Source organism: Myotis brandtii, unplaced genomic scaffold (assembly GCF_000412655.1).
Source record: "Myotis brandtii unplaced genomic scaffold, ASM41265v1 scaffold421, whole genome shotgun sequence".
Taxonomy (NCBI): domain Eukaryota; kingdom Metazoa; phylum Chordata; class Mammalia; order Chiroptera; family Vespertilionidae; genus Myotis; species Myotis brandtii.
In genome coordinates this window covers 1,207,731-1,223,587 of record NW_005366140.1, presented here as the reverse complement: position 1 = coordinate 1,223,587, position 15,857 = coordinate 1,207,731, and the positions used below count along the sequence as shown (strand labels likewise).

General features: G+C 50.3%; 1 protein-coding gene across 5 annotated transcripts in view; it reads left to right on the top strand.

The window, feature by feature from the left end:
* Nucleotides 1-312: 312 nt before the first annotated feature.
* The window catches only part of MAU2 (MAU2 sister chromatid cohesion factor), a 20,555-nt gene continuing 5,010 nt past the window's right edge, over nucleotides 313-15,857 (top strand). For 2 of the 5 annotated variants that reach the window (XM_014545730.1, XM_014545732.1), the window contains exons 1-16: nucleotides 313-387; nucleotides 3,610-3,627; nucleotides 4,243-4,308; nucleotides 6,163-6,258; nucleotides 7,640-7,734; nucleotides 8,313-8,340; nucleotides 8,668-8,823; nucleotides 9,923-10,069; nucleotides 10,152-10,242; nucleotides 11,559-11,662; nucleotides 12,180-12,257; nucleotides 12,542-12,607; nucleotides 13,561-13,647; nucleotides 14,248-14,297; nucleotides 14,516-14,593; nucleotides 14,776-14,887. In XM_014545730.1, the coding sequence (XP_014401216.1) occupies nucleotides 316-387; nucleotides 3,610-3,627; nucleotides 4,243-4,308; nucleotides 6,163-6,258; nucleotides 7,640-7,734; nucleotides 8,313-8,340; nucleotides 8,668-8,823; nucleotides 9,923-10,069; nucleotides 10,152-10,242; nucleotides 11,559-11,662; nucleotides 12,180-12,257; nucleotides 12,542-12,607; nucleotides 13,561-13,647; nucleotides 14,248-14,297; nucleotides 14,516-14,593; nucleotides 14,776-14,887 (1,344 nt within the window). In that variant the 5' untranslated portion in view covers nucleotides 313-315. Of the gene's footprint in view, nucleotides 388-1,035; nucleotides 1,353-3,609; nucleotides 3,628-4,242; nucleotides 4,309-6,162; nucleotides 6,259-7,639; nucleotides 7,735-8,312; nucleotides 8,341-8,667; nucleotides 8,824-9,922; nucleotides 10,070-10,151; nucleotides 10,243-11,558; nucleotides 11,663-12,179; nucleotides 12,258-12,541; nucleotides 12,608-13,560; nucleotides 13,648-14,247; nucleotides 14,298-14,515; nucleotides 14,594-14,775; nucleotides 14,888-15,857 lie in introns of those variants that run through there. The other 3 variants (XM_014545731.1, XM_005873810.2, XM_014545734.1) reach the window with 3 other exon arrangements.

The window sequence follows — 15,857 nt, the reverse complement described above, 5'->3', positions numbered from 1 at the left end:
AGCCTTTTCATGGAAGAGTGATCTGTGCTTCCTCCTGTTTTCATTTTCATTTTTCTTCACTCTCACTCTCTGAGTCTCCTCTGACATCAGGATTTGAAATCTGTTTAGGAACCACCACTTCACAGTTCCACCAACTCGCCCCTTGCCTCCCTTCCAACCCCCAATTCTTCTGGTTCCTGCCCGGGAATTACCATAGTATTTTTGACGCCTTCTACCTGCCAGACCATGCATTCATGCTTCTTGGGACACTGTCTTATTGTATCCTCAACAAACCTACAAGGTGGAGACCACTTCCGACTTGCTGCTGACAGGGAGATGCTCGTAAACATGGTCACACAGCAGAAAGAGACAAGGCTGGCTCCTAAGTGTTGTGCTTCCATCCCAAAGGTGTTGCAGTTGATAACTATTTCTATACATTTTAGTTATTAAAAACCTGATCTTCTTTTTAAAAAAAAGTTACCTTGGTTTCGAGGTACAAAGAAGTCTTGGAATGCTCTCCGGCCCTGGATTAAATTCTCCGAGCACAATAAGTGTGCTGATCTGGGCACTTCTACCTCTCAGGATGTATATTGGCCCTGCAGTGACCCTGCTTTCCCTGAGAACCCGAAGCTGGCCCCAGGGACTTGGTAGGGTTGTTCACATCCTGCCCTGTGCCTACAGGCTTCCCCACAGCTCAGGGCCATTCACTTTGGCTGCTTTCCCATCACGAGAAAGGAAACATAAAAGCTGTTTTTTAATGTTAAGGTTGCAACTTTGGGGAAGGTAGCAACCTTGGTACTTTATTTGTGAGATGCATATATTTCTGATGTCTGTATATTTCTGATTTGTGATTTTAGGTCACAAGTGTTAAAAAGAAACAAAAGCAAAGTCATTTGATTGGCGTCTGGCAGACAATCAATCTGAGGAAGTTACTGGCTTGCCCTGACACTGAGCCAGTTCTTTAGCTTCTAGCTTTGGTACTGGGTCATCGTAGGGGATGTCTCAAGGTGTCAGTGATGCTGATGCCTGGATACAACGCAGTAATGTTTGAAGGGAGCTGTCTGATGCCATTGGGAGTTAGTATTTTAAATTCGTAAGTCTCAGCCCTTTGGCCATTTGCACATAAGGAAGCTCTCATTTCCTGGTGATGCTAGGTGAACTTGTCGTTCATGTGACAAATGTTTTCCAGGTACCTCCTGTGTGTTGGCCTGTTCCAGGAACTGGGGACATAGCACCATGAGGAAGCACATCATAAGTCTTTATCTAACATCCCCCATTTGTGTGTGTTTCAAGTGCCGGCCACAGCGCATGCATGAGAGCATGGAAGCAGGTTGTAGCCCTGGGAACAGATGCTAAGGGCGACTAGGATCCATGTGGGTCCACACCTTTAATCCCGTCCTCTTGTGTGTGTCCACGTTCTCGTTATCCACTCTGTACTCTTCCTAGAGGGCTCCTCTTCAGCCCAGAGGCCTTGCCTGAGGTAGATCTTGCACATGGAGACTGAGGTGCAGGACCACAGAATCTTAGTGTTGGGCCAGATCTCAACATGTCCCTAATCCAGCTCTTCAGTTACACAGTCTCCTACACAGCATTCCATCCTTCCTCCCAATTGGTGGTCTTCAGGAGCTTCTGTTGCTGGACTGCCCTTCCCCCTGGGGAGGAGTGGCTTCTGTAGAAAGCAAGCCCCAACTTTCATGTTTACCACTTTATGATATCACACACATGTGGCTGAGCTGGACCCATCCCCACTGTCCCTGTAGACAGCCTCCAGCTGAGGAACCCCATCTCTGGACTGTACTCCTGGCAGCAGGCACTGGCCCTGCCTTCTGGGGGCCCTGAGCCCCTGCTGCAGTGGGGCTTTGGGAGAGGACATTCGGGCTGGCTGCATAGTGCCTTTTGCTTGGGCTCTGCAAGCATGTGTGCTTGTGTGTGTGCACCTGCACATGTGCTTGTGTGCATATGTGAGAGTCAGGAGCCCAGTGGCCCTGAGTGCTCTTTGTTCCTCTCCCACAGCTCCCCCTCCTGGCCCACCTGTGTCTTTCAGGCAGCTGGTCTGGGGTGCAGCTCCAAGTCTTTCCCAACCTCTTTTGTGACTTCCTCCTTCCCACTCACTCTTGCCCCAAAGGCATCTCCAGCCCCAAGGCTGTCTGCCAGGCTTTACTAGCGCCTCCCTCTGCTCACATTCCTAGCCAGCAGACCCTTGGGCCTTCAGTCTCTGGCTCCTCCTCCTCCCTCTGCATTCTCTTTGCTGCATCTAGGATACTCTCAGATTTCATTGGGTCAGGCTGCATAGATGACACCAGGGCGTTCAGATCCACAATCACTGCTACCAGTGAGTGGCACATACACCTTCCAGCCTTTTTACAGGTTCTTCTCTGCCAAGAGCACTTCCTACTCCCCCTTTACCTGGGAATACACACACACACACACACACACACACACACACAGCCCCAGACATGCCCCCGCCCCCCATGCTGTTCTTTCACAGAGCATGGCAAGTCAGGGTCTTCTGTTCAGCCCCAGATTTGCCTTCCAGAACCTACCAGGACTCTGAGAACATTTGTGGGACAAGTGTCAGATGAATGCTTGAGTCCTAGATGGTCTGAGAGACTCTGGTTAGTGGGTGGACGGTCCTGGCACCTAACTGCCTCCTGTAGGAATGTGGAGCTCCAGGGCACAGCAGTCCCCAAGTGGGAGCATGTCCTGCATGTGTGCCAGCAAAGGGACTGTGAGCCCAGGTCTCAGAATGATCTCTGCTACCCCTTTATTGATTTTTTTACAGAGAGGAAGGGAGAGGGATAGAGAGTTAGAAACATCGATGAGAGAGAAACATCGATCAGCTGCCTCCTGCACAATCCCTACTGCCCTCACAAGTCCTTCCTGGAGCTCTCCTCCCTCCCCTCTAAGGCTAACTGCTCATCTCCAAGCATCTTTTAAATGCCACTTCTTCAATAAGGATTGACACCCCCAGACTCACTCTCCAGTTGTAATTGAATTCTCATGTTATGATTTACTGTTGAGGAACTGCAGTGAATGGCACTTAAGGACCCCTCTGCATTCCTTCCCCTTCTGAAGCATTGTGGCTCTAGTGCAGTGGTTCTCAACCTTCTGGCCCTTTAAATACAGTTCCTCATGTTGTGACCCCCAACCATAAAATTATTTTTTTTGCTACTTCATAACTGTTCCTCATGTTGTGACCCCCAACCATAAAATTATTGTTGCTACTACTTCATAACTGTAATTTTGCTACTGTTATGAATCGTAATGTAAATATCTGATATGCAGGATGGTCTTAGGCGACCTCTGTGAAAGGGTCGTTCGACCCCCAAAGGGGTTTCGACCCACAGGTTGAGAACCGCTGCTCTAGTGGGAGGGGCTCTGACTCAGACTCACGTGCCTGGTGGGACAGGAAGCACCCTGTCAATAAGGGAGAAAATGCTTGTTTCCCTCTCCCCAGGCATGCTGTGGTTGCTGGATGAGAGGGAAAATGAGCCTATAGGCCACCTTTCACTTACCTGAGCACCTGTAGTCTTTGTGACAGGACAGCCTGTATAAACCCCAAAGCCAGAGCTAGTGAGTACGTGCCACACATTTGGCTGAGAATTAATACTTTTTTTATTTCTCTTTCAGTGGTTGATATCACAGCAAGTATCCTTTTCTTTGTACTGTTTCCTTTAAGAAATGCTTTGTTTAATAAAAAGGATGTGTTATAAACTTGAATTTCCACTATGATACACCCATGGGTTTAGGTCTTGGAGAATCCCTGCTCAGCCGTATCTGTCCCTTCAGACCATTGGCCTCACCATGGGTGCCATGGTCCTCTGCAAGCCTAGCATCTAGTTCCATACCTAGGCAGCAGCAAGCTCAGGGATTGCTGGGGGAATACATGAACTTAGAGTTTCAGAGTAAGTGGGAACACACCTGACTGGTGAACCTCCCCAGTGTAAGAACCCCACACATTATTTTTTTTTAACAATATTTATTTTTTATATATTTTACTGATTTCAGAAAGGAAGGGGGAGGGAGAGAGAGATAGAAACATCAATGATGAGAGAGAATAATTGATCAGCTGCCTCCTGCACTCTCCCTACTGGGGATTGAGCCCACAACCTGGGCATGTGCCCTCGACAGGAATCGACCCCTTGACCCTTCAGTCCACAGGCTGACGCTCTCTCCACTGAGCCAAACTGGCTAGGGCACACATTATCTCTTTTTAACTGACCTTTTTGCAGCATCTGTACTTCCTTAACCAGATGTCACTAGATCCCACAGTTTGAAGATGTTAAATTTGAAGCAGCAAGTCTTTTGTCTGAATTGTACTGTCAAGAGGTAAGAGCCTATGGAGGTTTCTGAAAGCGGGGTCTCCCTGTAATGATGGCACAATGGCAAATTGATGCTCTCAGGAGTGGACTGACTTCCTCTTGGCTTTCTTATTTATTGTAATCATCACCCAAGGATATGTTTGTTTGTTTTTTAAAATATATTTTATTGATTTTTTTACAGAGAGGAAGGGACAGGGATAGAGAGTTAGAAACATCGATGAGAGAGAAACATCGATCAGCTGCCTCCTGCACACTCCCTACTGGGGATGTGCCCGCAACCAAGGAATCGAACCTGGGACCCTTGAGTCCACAGGCCGACGCTCTATCCACTGAGCCAAACCAGTCAGGGCCCAAGGATATGTTTTTATTGACTTTAGAGAAGGGGGTGGGAAGAGAAACATTGATCTGTTGCCTCCTGTACACACCCAACAGGTGATTGAACTTGCAACCTGACCAGGAATCAAACCCGAAACCTTTGGTGTACGGGAAGATGCTCCAGCTGAGTCACCTCACCAGGGCTTTTTGTTCTGTTTGTTTTGTTTTTTCTTCTGACTTCCTCCTGGCTTTTAATGCTTCCCATTACTTTCCTACCTTTGGTGGTTGTGGGTGATCACTTGCTCATGAGAGCCAACAGAATATTTTTCTAAGACTTCCAGAGACTTGGAAAACAGCCTTGTTCCTAGGCTAGAGATAATTAGTTCTTGAACAAGTCCATATAGTTTATCTTCCTAATATGTTTCCTGATCTCAGGTGTAGCTGAAAATCGCCTTTCCCCACGTTGAGCAACAGCCTGTGAGGCTCCCTGGGTAACAGGGAATGCATGCTTCACACTTTTGACCCATCTCTTGTAGTATAAGAAAGACGGCACTTGTCATCCAAAAGCTACTTTCAGTTTAGTTGAATGAGTTATTTTATGATCAGTGCAAAAACCTCCCAGCCAGTGCGTCCAATAAAATGTCTTTTCTTGCCCAGCTGGTATGGCTCAGTGTTTGAGCATCAATCCATGAACCAGGAGGTCATGGTTCAATTCCCAGTCAGGGCACATTCCCCATTTGCCAGCTTGATTCCCAGTAGGGCAGTGGTTCTCAACCTTCCTAATGCCGCGACCCTTTAATACAGTTCCTCATGTGGTGACCCCCAATTTCATTGTTACAAATTGAACATAATTAAAGCATAGTGATTAATCACAAAAACAATATGTAATTATATATGTGTTTTTCCGATGATCTTAGGCGACCCCTGTGAAAGGGTCGTTCGACCCCCAAAGGGGTCACGACCCACAGGTTGAGAACCGCTGCAGTAGAGGGTGTGCAGGGGACAGCCAATCAATGATTCTCATCATTGATGTTTCTATCTCTCTCTCCTTCTCCCTCTCTCTAGAATAAATAAAAACATACATTTTTTAAAAAATAAAATATCTTCTTGATATTTTTGTGATTTCTTGGTGTCCTGGTGCATGGGATGACGCTCAACCAACTGAGCCACACTGGCCAGGCTTTTCTTTTTTTAATTATTGATTTTTAGAGAAAGGAAGGGAGAGGGAGAGAAAGAGAAACATTGATGTGAGAGCACACTGATTGGCTGCCTCCTGCGTACCTCCCACCAGAGATCAAGCCCATAACCCAGGCATATGCCCTGGACCAGAAATTGAACTGGTAACTCGTGGTGCATGGGATAATGCCCAGCCAATTGAGCCATACTGGCCAGAGCTCTTTTCTTCTTTTATTAAAGTAAATCAGCAACCCACAAATGCATTTGTGAGTATGAATGGGAGTGGTCTTCTGGCATCCTAGCATAAGGAATCCAGCTTGCCTGCCAGCTTATTTCTTTTCTTTCCCCAAATGTGACTGTTTCCTTTCAGAATTCCGTTGATGCAGCAAAGCCACTGTTGCGGAAAGCGATCCAGATATCGCAGCAGACCCCATACTGGCACTGCCGCCTGCTCTTCCAGCTTGCTGTGAGTACTTTGGGGCCTGGCCAAGACATGGGTGCTGAAATTGGGGCACACCCACCTTCAGAACACACAGGCCTTCCTCAGGCTGCTGCACCGACACAATGGGGACACAGGGATGGACTTTTAGCCTGCTCACAAGTCCCTTTCAGCCTCTGACTTCAGCAGTATCCCCAGCACAGGTCTTTCATTCAGCATCAAGAGTGATTGCATTCCCCTCTCTTCTGGTGCTCCCTTTTGCCTGTATTCATTTAAATTTTGGAAGCATTTCTTGCCAGAAGCCCATCATGTTTTTTAAGCACTGTGCTGAGATTCCAAGGGTCTTCCTGTTGGGCAATGAATGCCTGTTCGAGTTAAGCCTTTTCAGGGCTGCTGGGGCACAGCCTCAACCTGGGCTCTACGTGTTTTTTTCCCTTCAGCTCTCCAGACATAGTGGTGGCCTGGTCCCAGTGCTCTGAGATGCTTAGGTAGAGGGAGCTCTCTGGACTAGGTCTTCCTGGCTGTAGTGACTGGGCCTAAAGGCTCCCTGTGGGGGGTGCCTCTCTCTCCTGGGCACTGCCCACATTTCCCTCTCACTGCTGGCCTCCAGCCTTTCCTGTCCGTGACCCAGCCTGCCCTCTACACTGCCTCTTGCCTATCTTCCATGACACAGTTCCATCACCTGCCTGTGTGTGCAGGGTGTGGAATTGCTTTTTCTTCCCCTCATCCCCCAAGAGTCCCTCATCCCAGAAGGGTGTGGCTCAGGGTCCCTGCTGGAAAAGCTTGTCCAGCCAGCGCTCCTGAGCTCTTCCTCCCTGGCCTGCTGCTGTCCCACAGAGCATTGTCTCCTTTAATCCTCCTGTGTGTGCTTTGCCCATTGGCACATAATATGTGGGCCAGGCAGTGAGACACCTGCCTCAGGTCACAGAGTTGCAGGATGCTTCATGCACTTGGGAGCCCAAGCTCAACTGAGGCCCCACAGGTGTCCCTTCCTTTTAGCTTAAGGCTTCTGGGTTTAAACTCCCGCAGACACTTGCCCCTGAAGTAGTTCTTCCTTGTTTGGGGTTCCTCTGGCTCCTCCCTAGTGACTGGCCGCTGAAGGTGACCTTTGAAGCACAGAGATACACTCGTGTAGCCCTGGGGGTCTATGCCTGTGAATATTAATAGCTGGCTCTATGCACTAAGTTTAGATGATGTACACACTGTAGGCAGAGTAGACTTCTGTACCTAAAGCAGTTAACATTGATGAGAGTATTTGCTTAATTTAACTCAAAACTGACACTGAGGCAATTTTGTTGACAAGTGGGGAGGTTCACTTTAACCTGCCAACAAAGCTTTAAGGTCAGATACTGGGTATTATAAAGCAAGAGATTCGGAAGCAAGGATTATTATTCTCTCTCCTTTTTAGCAACTGCACACACTTGAGAAGGACCTGGTGTCAGCCTGCGACCTCCTAGGTGTGGGAGCTGAATATGCACGGGTGGTGGGATCCGAGTACACACGGTAGGCACCCTCTCCCCACACTCCTCCCCTCTTACTTGGAAAGAGCTCAGCCATTTTTTGGTTGATTTTTTTTTGTTAAATGGCATTTAAATATATAAAACAAATATCAAAAATATAAATCTTTGTTTTACTATGATTGCAAATATCAAAAAATTTCTATATGTGACACGGCACCAGAGTTAAGTTAGGATTTTTCAAAATGCTGACACGCCGAGCTCAGAAGGTTCGCCATCACTGCCCTATGCTGTCTACCAATGTTGTGTGAGCAAGAGTGAGATTGTGGCAAGCACACTGTCTTGTACCTTACCCCTCTGTGATTTCTGAGCATCTATCTGTTTATGCTTCTGGGCTTTTGAGCCATGAGTGTCTAAATTAGGCCAAAAACATAAAGAAAAATTGAATAGAACAAAGTAGAGCATTCTGATAAATAAAACCAGCCTCATTGGGGGTCACTAGGAGCCCTGTCATCTGCTTAACCATCCCCCGAGCTTGCTTGTTGGTCCCTATGAATGTTGGGGTGGCAGGCATCCCAGGAGACGCCTGGGCCTCACAGACTGACTCCCCTCTCTGTTTTCTAGGGCGCTGTTCCTGCTCAGCAAAGGGATGGTAAGTTGAGGCTGAGCAGAATGGTGTAGGTGTGGTGGACATGAGGCAGGGCTCCTGCTCACTGTGGTGCAGCCCTTTCAGCACCCAGACACTTAAACACTACAGGCAGCCACCAGAGTGAGGCCCCGTGCACCAGCTGGGTTCAGAGGTGAAATTCAGGTTCCAGGTTGTGCGATTTGTGCTGAGGAAGGAACAGTCTAGATGTGGGTTCCAGCCCAGCTGTTTGCCTTCCCTGCATGGTTCCAGCCGTCCCCCAGGGGGTGGGCAGGCAGATGGTGGCCCTGTGCACTGGGAGGGCCCTCAGCACCTGTGCCTCTCCCTTCCCAGCTGCTGCTGATGGAGCGCAAGTTGCAGGAAGTCCATCCTCTGCTGACCCTCTGTGGACAGATTGTCGAGAACTGGCAGGGAAATCCTATCCAGAAGGAGTCTTTACGTGTCTTCTTCCTTGTGCTCCAGGTGACACACTACCTGGATGCAGGGCAGGTGCGTAGTGCCTCCCACAGTAGGGCTGCTGGGGAGCAGGTAGGCGATGAGATGGGCAGGGCTTGGGCTGAGATACCCACTCTGTTGTTGCCTCATGTCCCTCACCACAAAGTGCATCTCATTCAAGGTTTAGCTCCCCCACATACCCCGTTGTGCTCTGGCATGAGTACTGTGCCTCTGAGGGCAGAGGGTACTCTGACAGTGGCCTGTCCTCGTGGTGGGAGTAGTCATGGCCTCACACAATTCCATGATAATAAACTGGGGATTCTGGCAAGGTGCCTGACACAGCAGGTACTAAAGCAGTGTCTGTCCACCACCCCCAGCTGATGAGAACTTTGTGAGGTTCAAGTAGGGGATGACAGAATCAACTGTTTCCGAGAGTTGACTCTATAATCCCCGTGTAGTTGAGAAGAGGCTGTACCCCCTATGGGTGAATATGCTCAGCCTTTGGGAGTATTGCCCCACCTATTCACCCCACCCTGTCCCACTGACTCACCACAGGCCTGGCCTCGAATCCTAGGAGGCTGCAGGTGGAGCCCCAGAAAACATCAGGTCTTTCATTGGTAAGGGACTGCCTCAGAGTCCTCACCTATGCCTACATTTACCTGTTGGGCCAAGTGCTGCACTCAATACATAGAAACACAGAGCAGACTCATGGGGTGCTCTGGACATGTCCTATGGGGCCTTGGGACAGGGCTTCCCAGTGCCCAGAGGCCAGTTCATATGAGGCACAGCACCTGTAGGACTCCCGGGCCCAGGAAGCTACTTCTTGCCCCCAAGGATGACTACTAACTACCCCAGCCCTGTCGTGTTCTCTCAGGGTCACTGCAGGAAGTAGGAAACAGCTCATGCAGGGTCTTTGGACAGGCCTCTCCTGATCCTTGGTGTTTGGACCCAGCACTGGGTGGTGGCTGAGCCTTAGTCCCACAGATGACCCTCTGACCCTGACCCCCACCCTGAGAGCCTGCTGACCCATTTGGGGGCAGGCTTCCTGCAGGTGGTGGGTGTGGCGGGAGCTCCTGGGAAGAAGGGACTGGTGAGCTGGCACTATTGGGAGCAGACAGGTACTCAGATGTGCAGTATCGCCCACCCACTGCAGGTGAAGAGCGTGAAGCCATGCCTGAAGCAGCTGCAACAGTGCATTCAGACCATCTCCACTCTGCATGACGATGAGATTTTGCCCAGCAACCCCGCTGACCTCTTCCACTGGCTGCCCAAGGAGCACATGTGTGTGCTTGTCTACTTGGTGAGTCCCCAGGGCCAAGGCCAGGGACCAGGTGGGTGAGGAGAGGACCCTACTGACCACCACCATCTGGTCTTGTCGCCAGGTGACTGTGATGCACTCCATGCAGGCTGGCTACCTGGAGAAGGCGCAGAAGTACACAGACAAGGCACTCATGCAGCTGGAGAAGCTCAAGAGTACGTTGGGCTGGGTGGGTCACAAGGCCATTGTGCCACTTGGTCTGTGGCCTGCCCACCGCCTCATACTGGGCTTGAGAACCCTGTAGAAGTGCAGTGCCAAGCAGTCTCCATGAGTCCCACGGGTCTTGTTACTCTAATTGGCAGATGAGAGTGACGGGTCAGGACAGAGCAGGCCGGGCCTAGGCTTGACCTTGTATCCTTGGCTAAGGGTCTTGTGCCATCTCATCCTGTCCGCCCCACTACACAAGACAGCTGTGATGGTTAGCTGATCCCACCTGAGCCTGCTGAGACCACGGTGCTCCATTGAAATGGGGTCTGCTGTTATCCGTGTTGTGACATGGACTGTGCTCAGCATGAGGCTGGGATCTGAGTTTGGCTCTTGCTGACAGCAGATGGCCGAGAGGTTGTGGGTTCTTCCTGGCTGCTTGACTGATCTATCCTGTGGGACCAGGGACCTTTGACTAGCAGGAACCCAGAGCTCTGATTCAGTGTCCCCATTTAACCTGCTCACCCAGTCCCTGTACCCTTTGTCAGCGCTGCTGGAGGAGAAGCCGTTAGCCAAAGATACAAAGCCCTCAGGGATCATAGTTCATTCCCTCTGGCCAAGTTGGGGAAGGTCTCCGCTGTCTAGTTCCAACGTGAGGACAGCCACTTGGGGCAGCCAGGAATCAGGTCTCTCCGCTGCTGCCTGAGGTGGTCACACAGTATCATTCTCCTGAGCAGCGTCAACCCACTGTGTCTGGAGTGTTCTTGAGCACCCAACTGGGTTGTGGTGGGTCAGAGTGGAAAACAAGTCCCTCCAGGGATTCTTACTTTTAGAAAACTCTAGTCACCAGGAACTGCTATGAGCCCATCTCCTTCCCCACCTGAACAGGTCGGTAAACCCAGCACTCTAGGGTGCAGTGGGCATGAATAAAGTGACAGGCTAGGGCAGTGATGGCGAACCTTCTGAGCTCGGCGTGTCAGCATTTTGAAAAACCCTAACTTAACTCTGGTGCCGTGTCACATATAGACATTTTTTGATATTTGCAACCATAGTAAAACAGACTTATATTTTTGATATTTATTCTATATATTTAAATGCCATTTAACAAAGAAAAATCAACCAAAAAAAATGAGTTCGCGTGTCACCTCTGATACGCGTGTCATAGTTTCGCCATTACTGGGCTAGGTGTTGGCGTGGTACCCAGCAGAACAAGTAGGCTCAGACCTGGTAGCCAACGGGTCAGTATGGTGGGAGGTTGGACCAGGGGTCAGCATCTTCTCAGCTTCTCTAGCTGCATCCTGAGTGTTCATCCCCTTCTCACCTCCAGTGCTCGACTGCAGCCCCATCCTATCCTCCTTCCAAGTGATCCTGCTTGAGCACATCATCATGTGCAGGCTTGTCACAGGACATAAGGCCACCGCACTACAGGAGGTGAGGCTGCTGGGGATGGAGGGCGGGGACAGGTGGTTGGAGTTGCCAAATTTCAGAAGTTACCACAGGAGAATGTACATTTGCCCGTGCACATCAGCAGGGCATTTGTCCGTGTCAATTCACTATAACTTGGCAGTTGGTGACCCTACATGGGCACAATTGATCAGACATCTGGTACAGAAATCAGTGACCCTTTCCCTAAAAGCTGGGCAATTTCTAGAAGTGCCCAAGGAAGATGGAGCTCTCCTTGCTGCATGTAACTCCTACTTACCAACTTCTTGAGAAGGGCACAGGCCCTTAAGCAGGGCAAAGGTGCTGACAACCGAGACAGGTTGGAAATGGGGGAGAAGGCAGGTCACAGACAAGGATCACTGTCTTCAAGGAGGTTAGGGCTGCCCTTTGCCCCCCCCAATGGACACACCCACCAGAACTTTATACCCCAGGTGAGGGCAGGCAGGATGTGGGCACTGGGTCCCAGGTTACAGGTCCTGTGACGTTGGGCGTGTTCTCCCGGCAGATCTCACAGGTCTGCCAGTTGTGCCAACAGTCACCCCGGCTCTTCTCCAATCACGCTGCACAGCTGCACACGCTGCTGGTGAGTATGCAGGACTGCCTGCCCCAGCCCCATTCCAGTGAGTAACCCCATGACAATCACCCCAGTGGACTTCATTCTAACAGACACCTTAAGTCCAAGTTGACTTAGGTCCCAGGAGAAGGGAGTAACCCAGCATGCTGTCTCTTTCTGCCTCCTCACCAGGGCAAAAGCTCAGGTGTACCTGGCTCATAAGTCACTCACTGGTCAGGCTCGTCTATGTGTAGCCATACGGCCCTGGGCAAGTGGCAAGGCCTCAAGTCCTCAGTGCCTCCTTCTTCCTGCAGGGCCTGTACTGTGTCTCTGTCAACTGCATGGACAACGCAGAAGCCCAGTTCACCACAGCCCTGCGGGTAAGGTGCTGGCCCTCACTGCATGGGGCAGGCAGTGCTTCTTAGTAAGGAGTCAGGTATGGGCTGTGATGAGGACAACAGCCGCAGAGGCCACCTGCTGCTGCCAGGTTGGAAGCTTCACTAGGGCTAGTGCCACATCATCGTGGAGTCAACAGCCCAGTGGCAGATCTCAGCTTTGCCCACCTTGCTCCAGGACCAGACAAGCATATCCTCACTGCTGCTGCTGCTCTGACTGTGTGTCCCATGGAATCCCCCATTAGCCAAGAGGGAATGGCAGGGAAGTGGTGCAATCAGAACTCAGACCCAACCCTCTTGACCTCAAACAGAGCTCTTTGTGTGGTCCTACAACGACCTAACCAGAGCACTTCCTGCAGGTGGGATTTGCACTTCCCCTGCACCCTCAACCTTTTGCACACTGTGCTTGCTCAACCCCACTGGGGATCAGGGCCTGGGTGATACTTGGGCCTCTCATATCGATCCCTGTCTTGGCCATTCTCGGTTCCCAAGAACTTGGGACAGTGGTCTATCCACCACTGGCCATTAGTAGCATCTCTGGCCTCTTTCCTGGTGGGGGCCTTTCCAGGACCAACATGTACCTCTGTTGTATCTGTGCTCACAGTGTCTGAGGGTCACCATGGTTTGGAGGCAGTGGCTGCCTGGGTCTCAGTCCTGAAAAACAAGCAGAAAATGGACCAAAATGTAGTGTGTTCTGAGGACAGGATCAGTGCAGTTGGTTTCCTACATTTCTCATAACAGATGATGGTTTTATAGCCAAAAGAACTAACAGCTGTACTGTTCTTAAATTTAGGAGGCAGGTGTGTGTGTGTGTGTGTGTGTCAGAAGGGTGTCTGAATTGAAGAGAATGGGAGGTTCCGTAGTAGCCACCAGGAAGTGTTTGGGTAGCTCCCATGCCATGAGCAGCCAACCTCTAATGCCTTGTGTCCCCATTTCAGCTCACCAACCACCAGGAGCTATGGGCCTTCATTGTAACCAACCTGGCGAGTGTGTATATTCGGGAAGGAAATAGACACCAAGAGGTAGTAGGTGACATGCTTCATGTTTGGTATCCTTTCTTTCAACTCTTACTCAGGGGCTAGGGTGGGAGGTGTCCTGGGCACCAGCCATCTCAGCAGCCCCAGCGTATCTATCCTTAGAGTGTAGTGTGGCTGAGGGAGGCCACATCTGAGGGAGAAACAATCCCTGGCTAAGTAACACTTCTCCCTGCTGAAAACAAGCCAAGCTTTGTTAAATCTCCCAGAACACATTTAGTTTCTTCTTTGCTGAGCTTTCTGTTGTAGAATCACAGTGAGACCTCGTGGCCCATGCACTGTGACCCCCTCACCTGGCATAGGGCAGGGTAGGCTGAGGGTGCAAGGACCCTGCACCAGACCCTTCACACTGGAGGCTGATTCCCATGGGGGTGTGAGGAAGTGAGCAACCCATACAGTGTCTTATAGTTCCTTCACCTGCTCTAGATCCTGCCCCTCTACCAGCAGGTGGCCCAGGTGTGGGATTCAGGATGAGGACTCAACGCTATCAGGAAGTTGCAGGCAGCCCTGATCAATTTACTAGCATAGTTGGGGCCAAACTCTTTCACATTTAGAAATGCAGAGTGATCCCAACTGACATTTCCTTTGCAGTTATACAGCTTGTTGGAGAGGATCAACCCAGACCACAGCTTCCCTGTCAGGTACATGGCCCCACACTGAGGTCCTACTTTACCATTGCCTGTCTTAGGTATTTTCTGCTCTCTGGGGTAGTGCCACCACCTATGGGGCCCCTAACTGCCCTGTTACTCCCAATACCTTGCACCATCACTTCTACCACCATCACCCACTCCCCTTTTGTAAGCCTGCTATATTTACAAAAACCCCACCAAATTATGACACTTCACTCTCCCCCCTGCAGCTCTCACTGCCTTCGAGCAGCGGCTTTCTACGTGCGTGGGCTCTTCTCCTTCTTCCAGGGACGCTACAATGAGGCCAAGTGAGTGCTATTGAGGGCGGGCAGCCTGGGCTGGCCCTCTAGGTGGTCTTCTCCCTGACAGCGTATGCTCAGCCCCTCTGTGCCCAAGCCAGGCGGGTTCTGCTCAGGGCTGAGAGGCTGCTGCTGCCTCTTTCTCCCCCAGAGGCATTTCAGTGGGGCCTCAGTCTGTTCCCCTCATGTAGGCGATTTCTGCGAGAAACTCTGAAGATGTCCAATGCAGAGGACTTGAACCGGCTCACAGCCTGCTCTCTGGTGCTTCTGGGCCACATTTTCTACGTGTTGGGCAACCACAGGGTGAGTGCCCAGGCCAGGCTGAGGGACAGGGCCAGCGTGGTACTTGGGGGGTCACCATCAAGCAGTGCTTTGCATCCCGTGCCCCTCGATTATCTTGTCTCAGTGACACCCTTCCCCCAGCCCTCTTTACTTCATGAGGCTTGGCAAGGGCAGAGGTGTTCTGGCTCACACAGCCTGGGGGGCAGGCCCGGGGAACTTTGGGTCCCTGGAGGGTAGGCCTATGGGGCAGACAGACCCAGTGCTTGGTTGGGGCTTCCTGGAGCTGGGAGGGCTGAGGCAGGTTCCCCTTTGTGTGTGTTAATACCTGGGATGGACAGTGTCCTCTTAGTCAGAATCCCTTGGGTTCTGTTTCTGCCCAGCACACATGGTGTCCTCAGGTCTCCTGTTTTCACTCTCACCTAGAGTGGCCCCTGGGGCTGGTTCTGGTGGGATTGGCACTCCCGGTCTCCCCATCAGTTGTGCATCTTCGCCTGCTCTCACCCATTGATCTCACAGACCTTTAATTTTTTAACAAAAGCATTTGTCCATATTACAAAATATGGCATGTTTATCATAGAAGCTCTGAGAAGCAAAGTTGAAAATCATAGCATGGCCTCTGTCTTCTGGCTTTTTTCATTGCTCGCCCCTGCCCACCCATAGGTTTTGTTTCTCAGGATGTTTTATAGTTTTACATCTTGTCTTTCCCTACACCACTGTATTAGAGCTTTTTTAACAGCAGCAAGAATTTTGAAGCAGCATCTACTCCATAATTTAGCCAACCTCACTTGAGCTGTTTTCACAAGACAGGTGACACAGGTCAGGTGTCTTGACCTTTAAAGTTTCATCTGACCAAACCCCGGAGCTCCCTAAAAATTAGCTTTTAATTTTTATTTTTTTTAATTTAATTTTATTTATTTTATTTTTATTTATTTTATTGTTTTACATATGTCTCCTTTTTCCCCGATTGAAACCCTCCCCTCCCGCCAGCCCT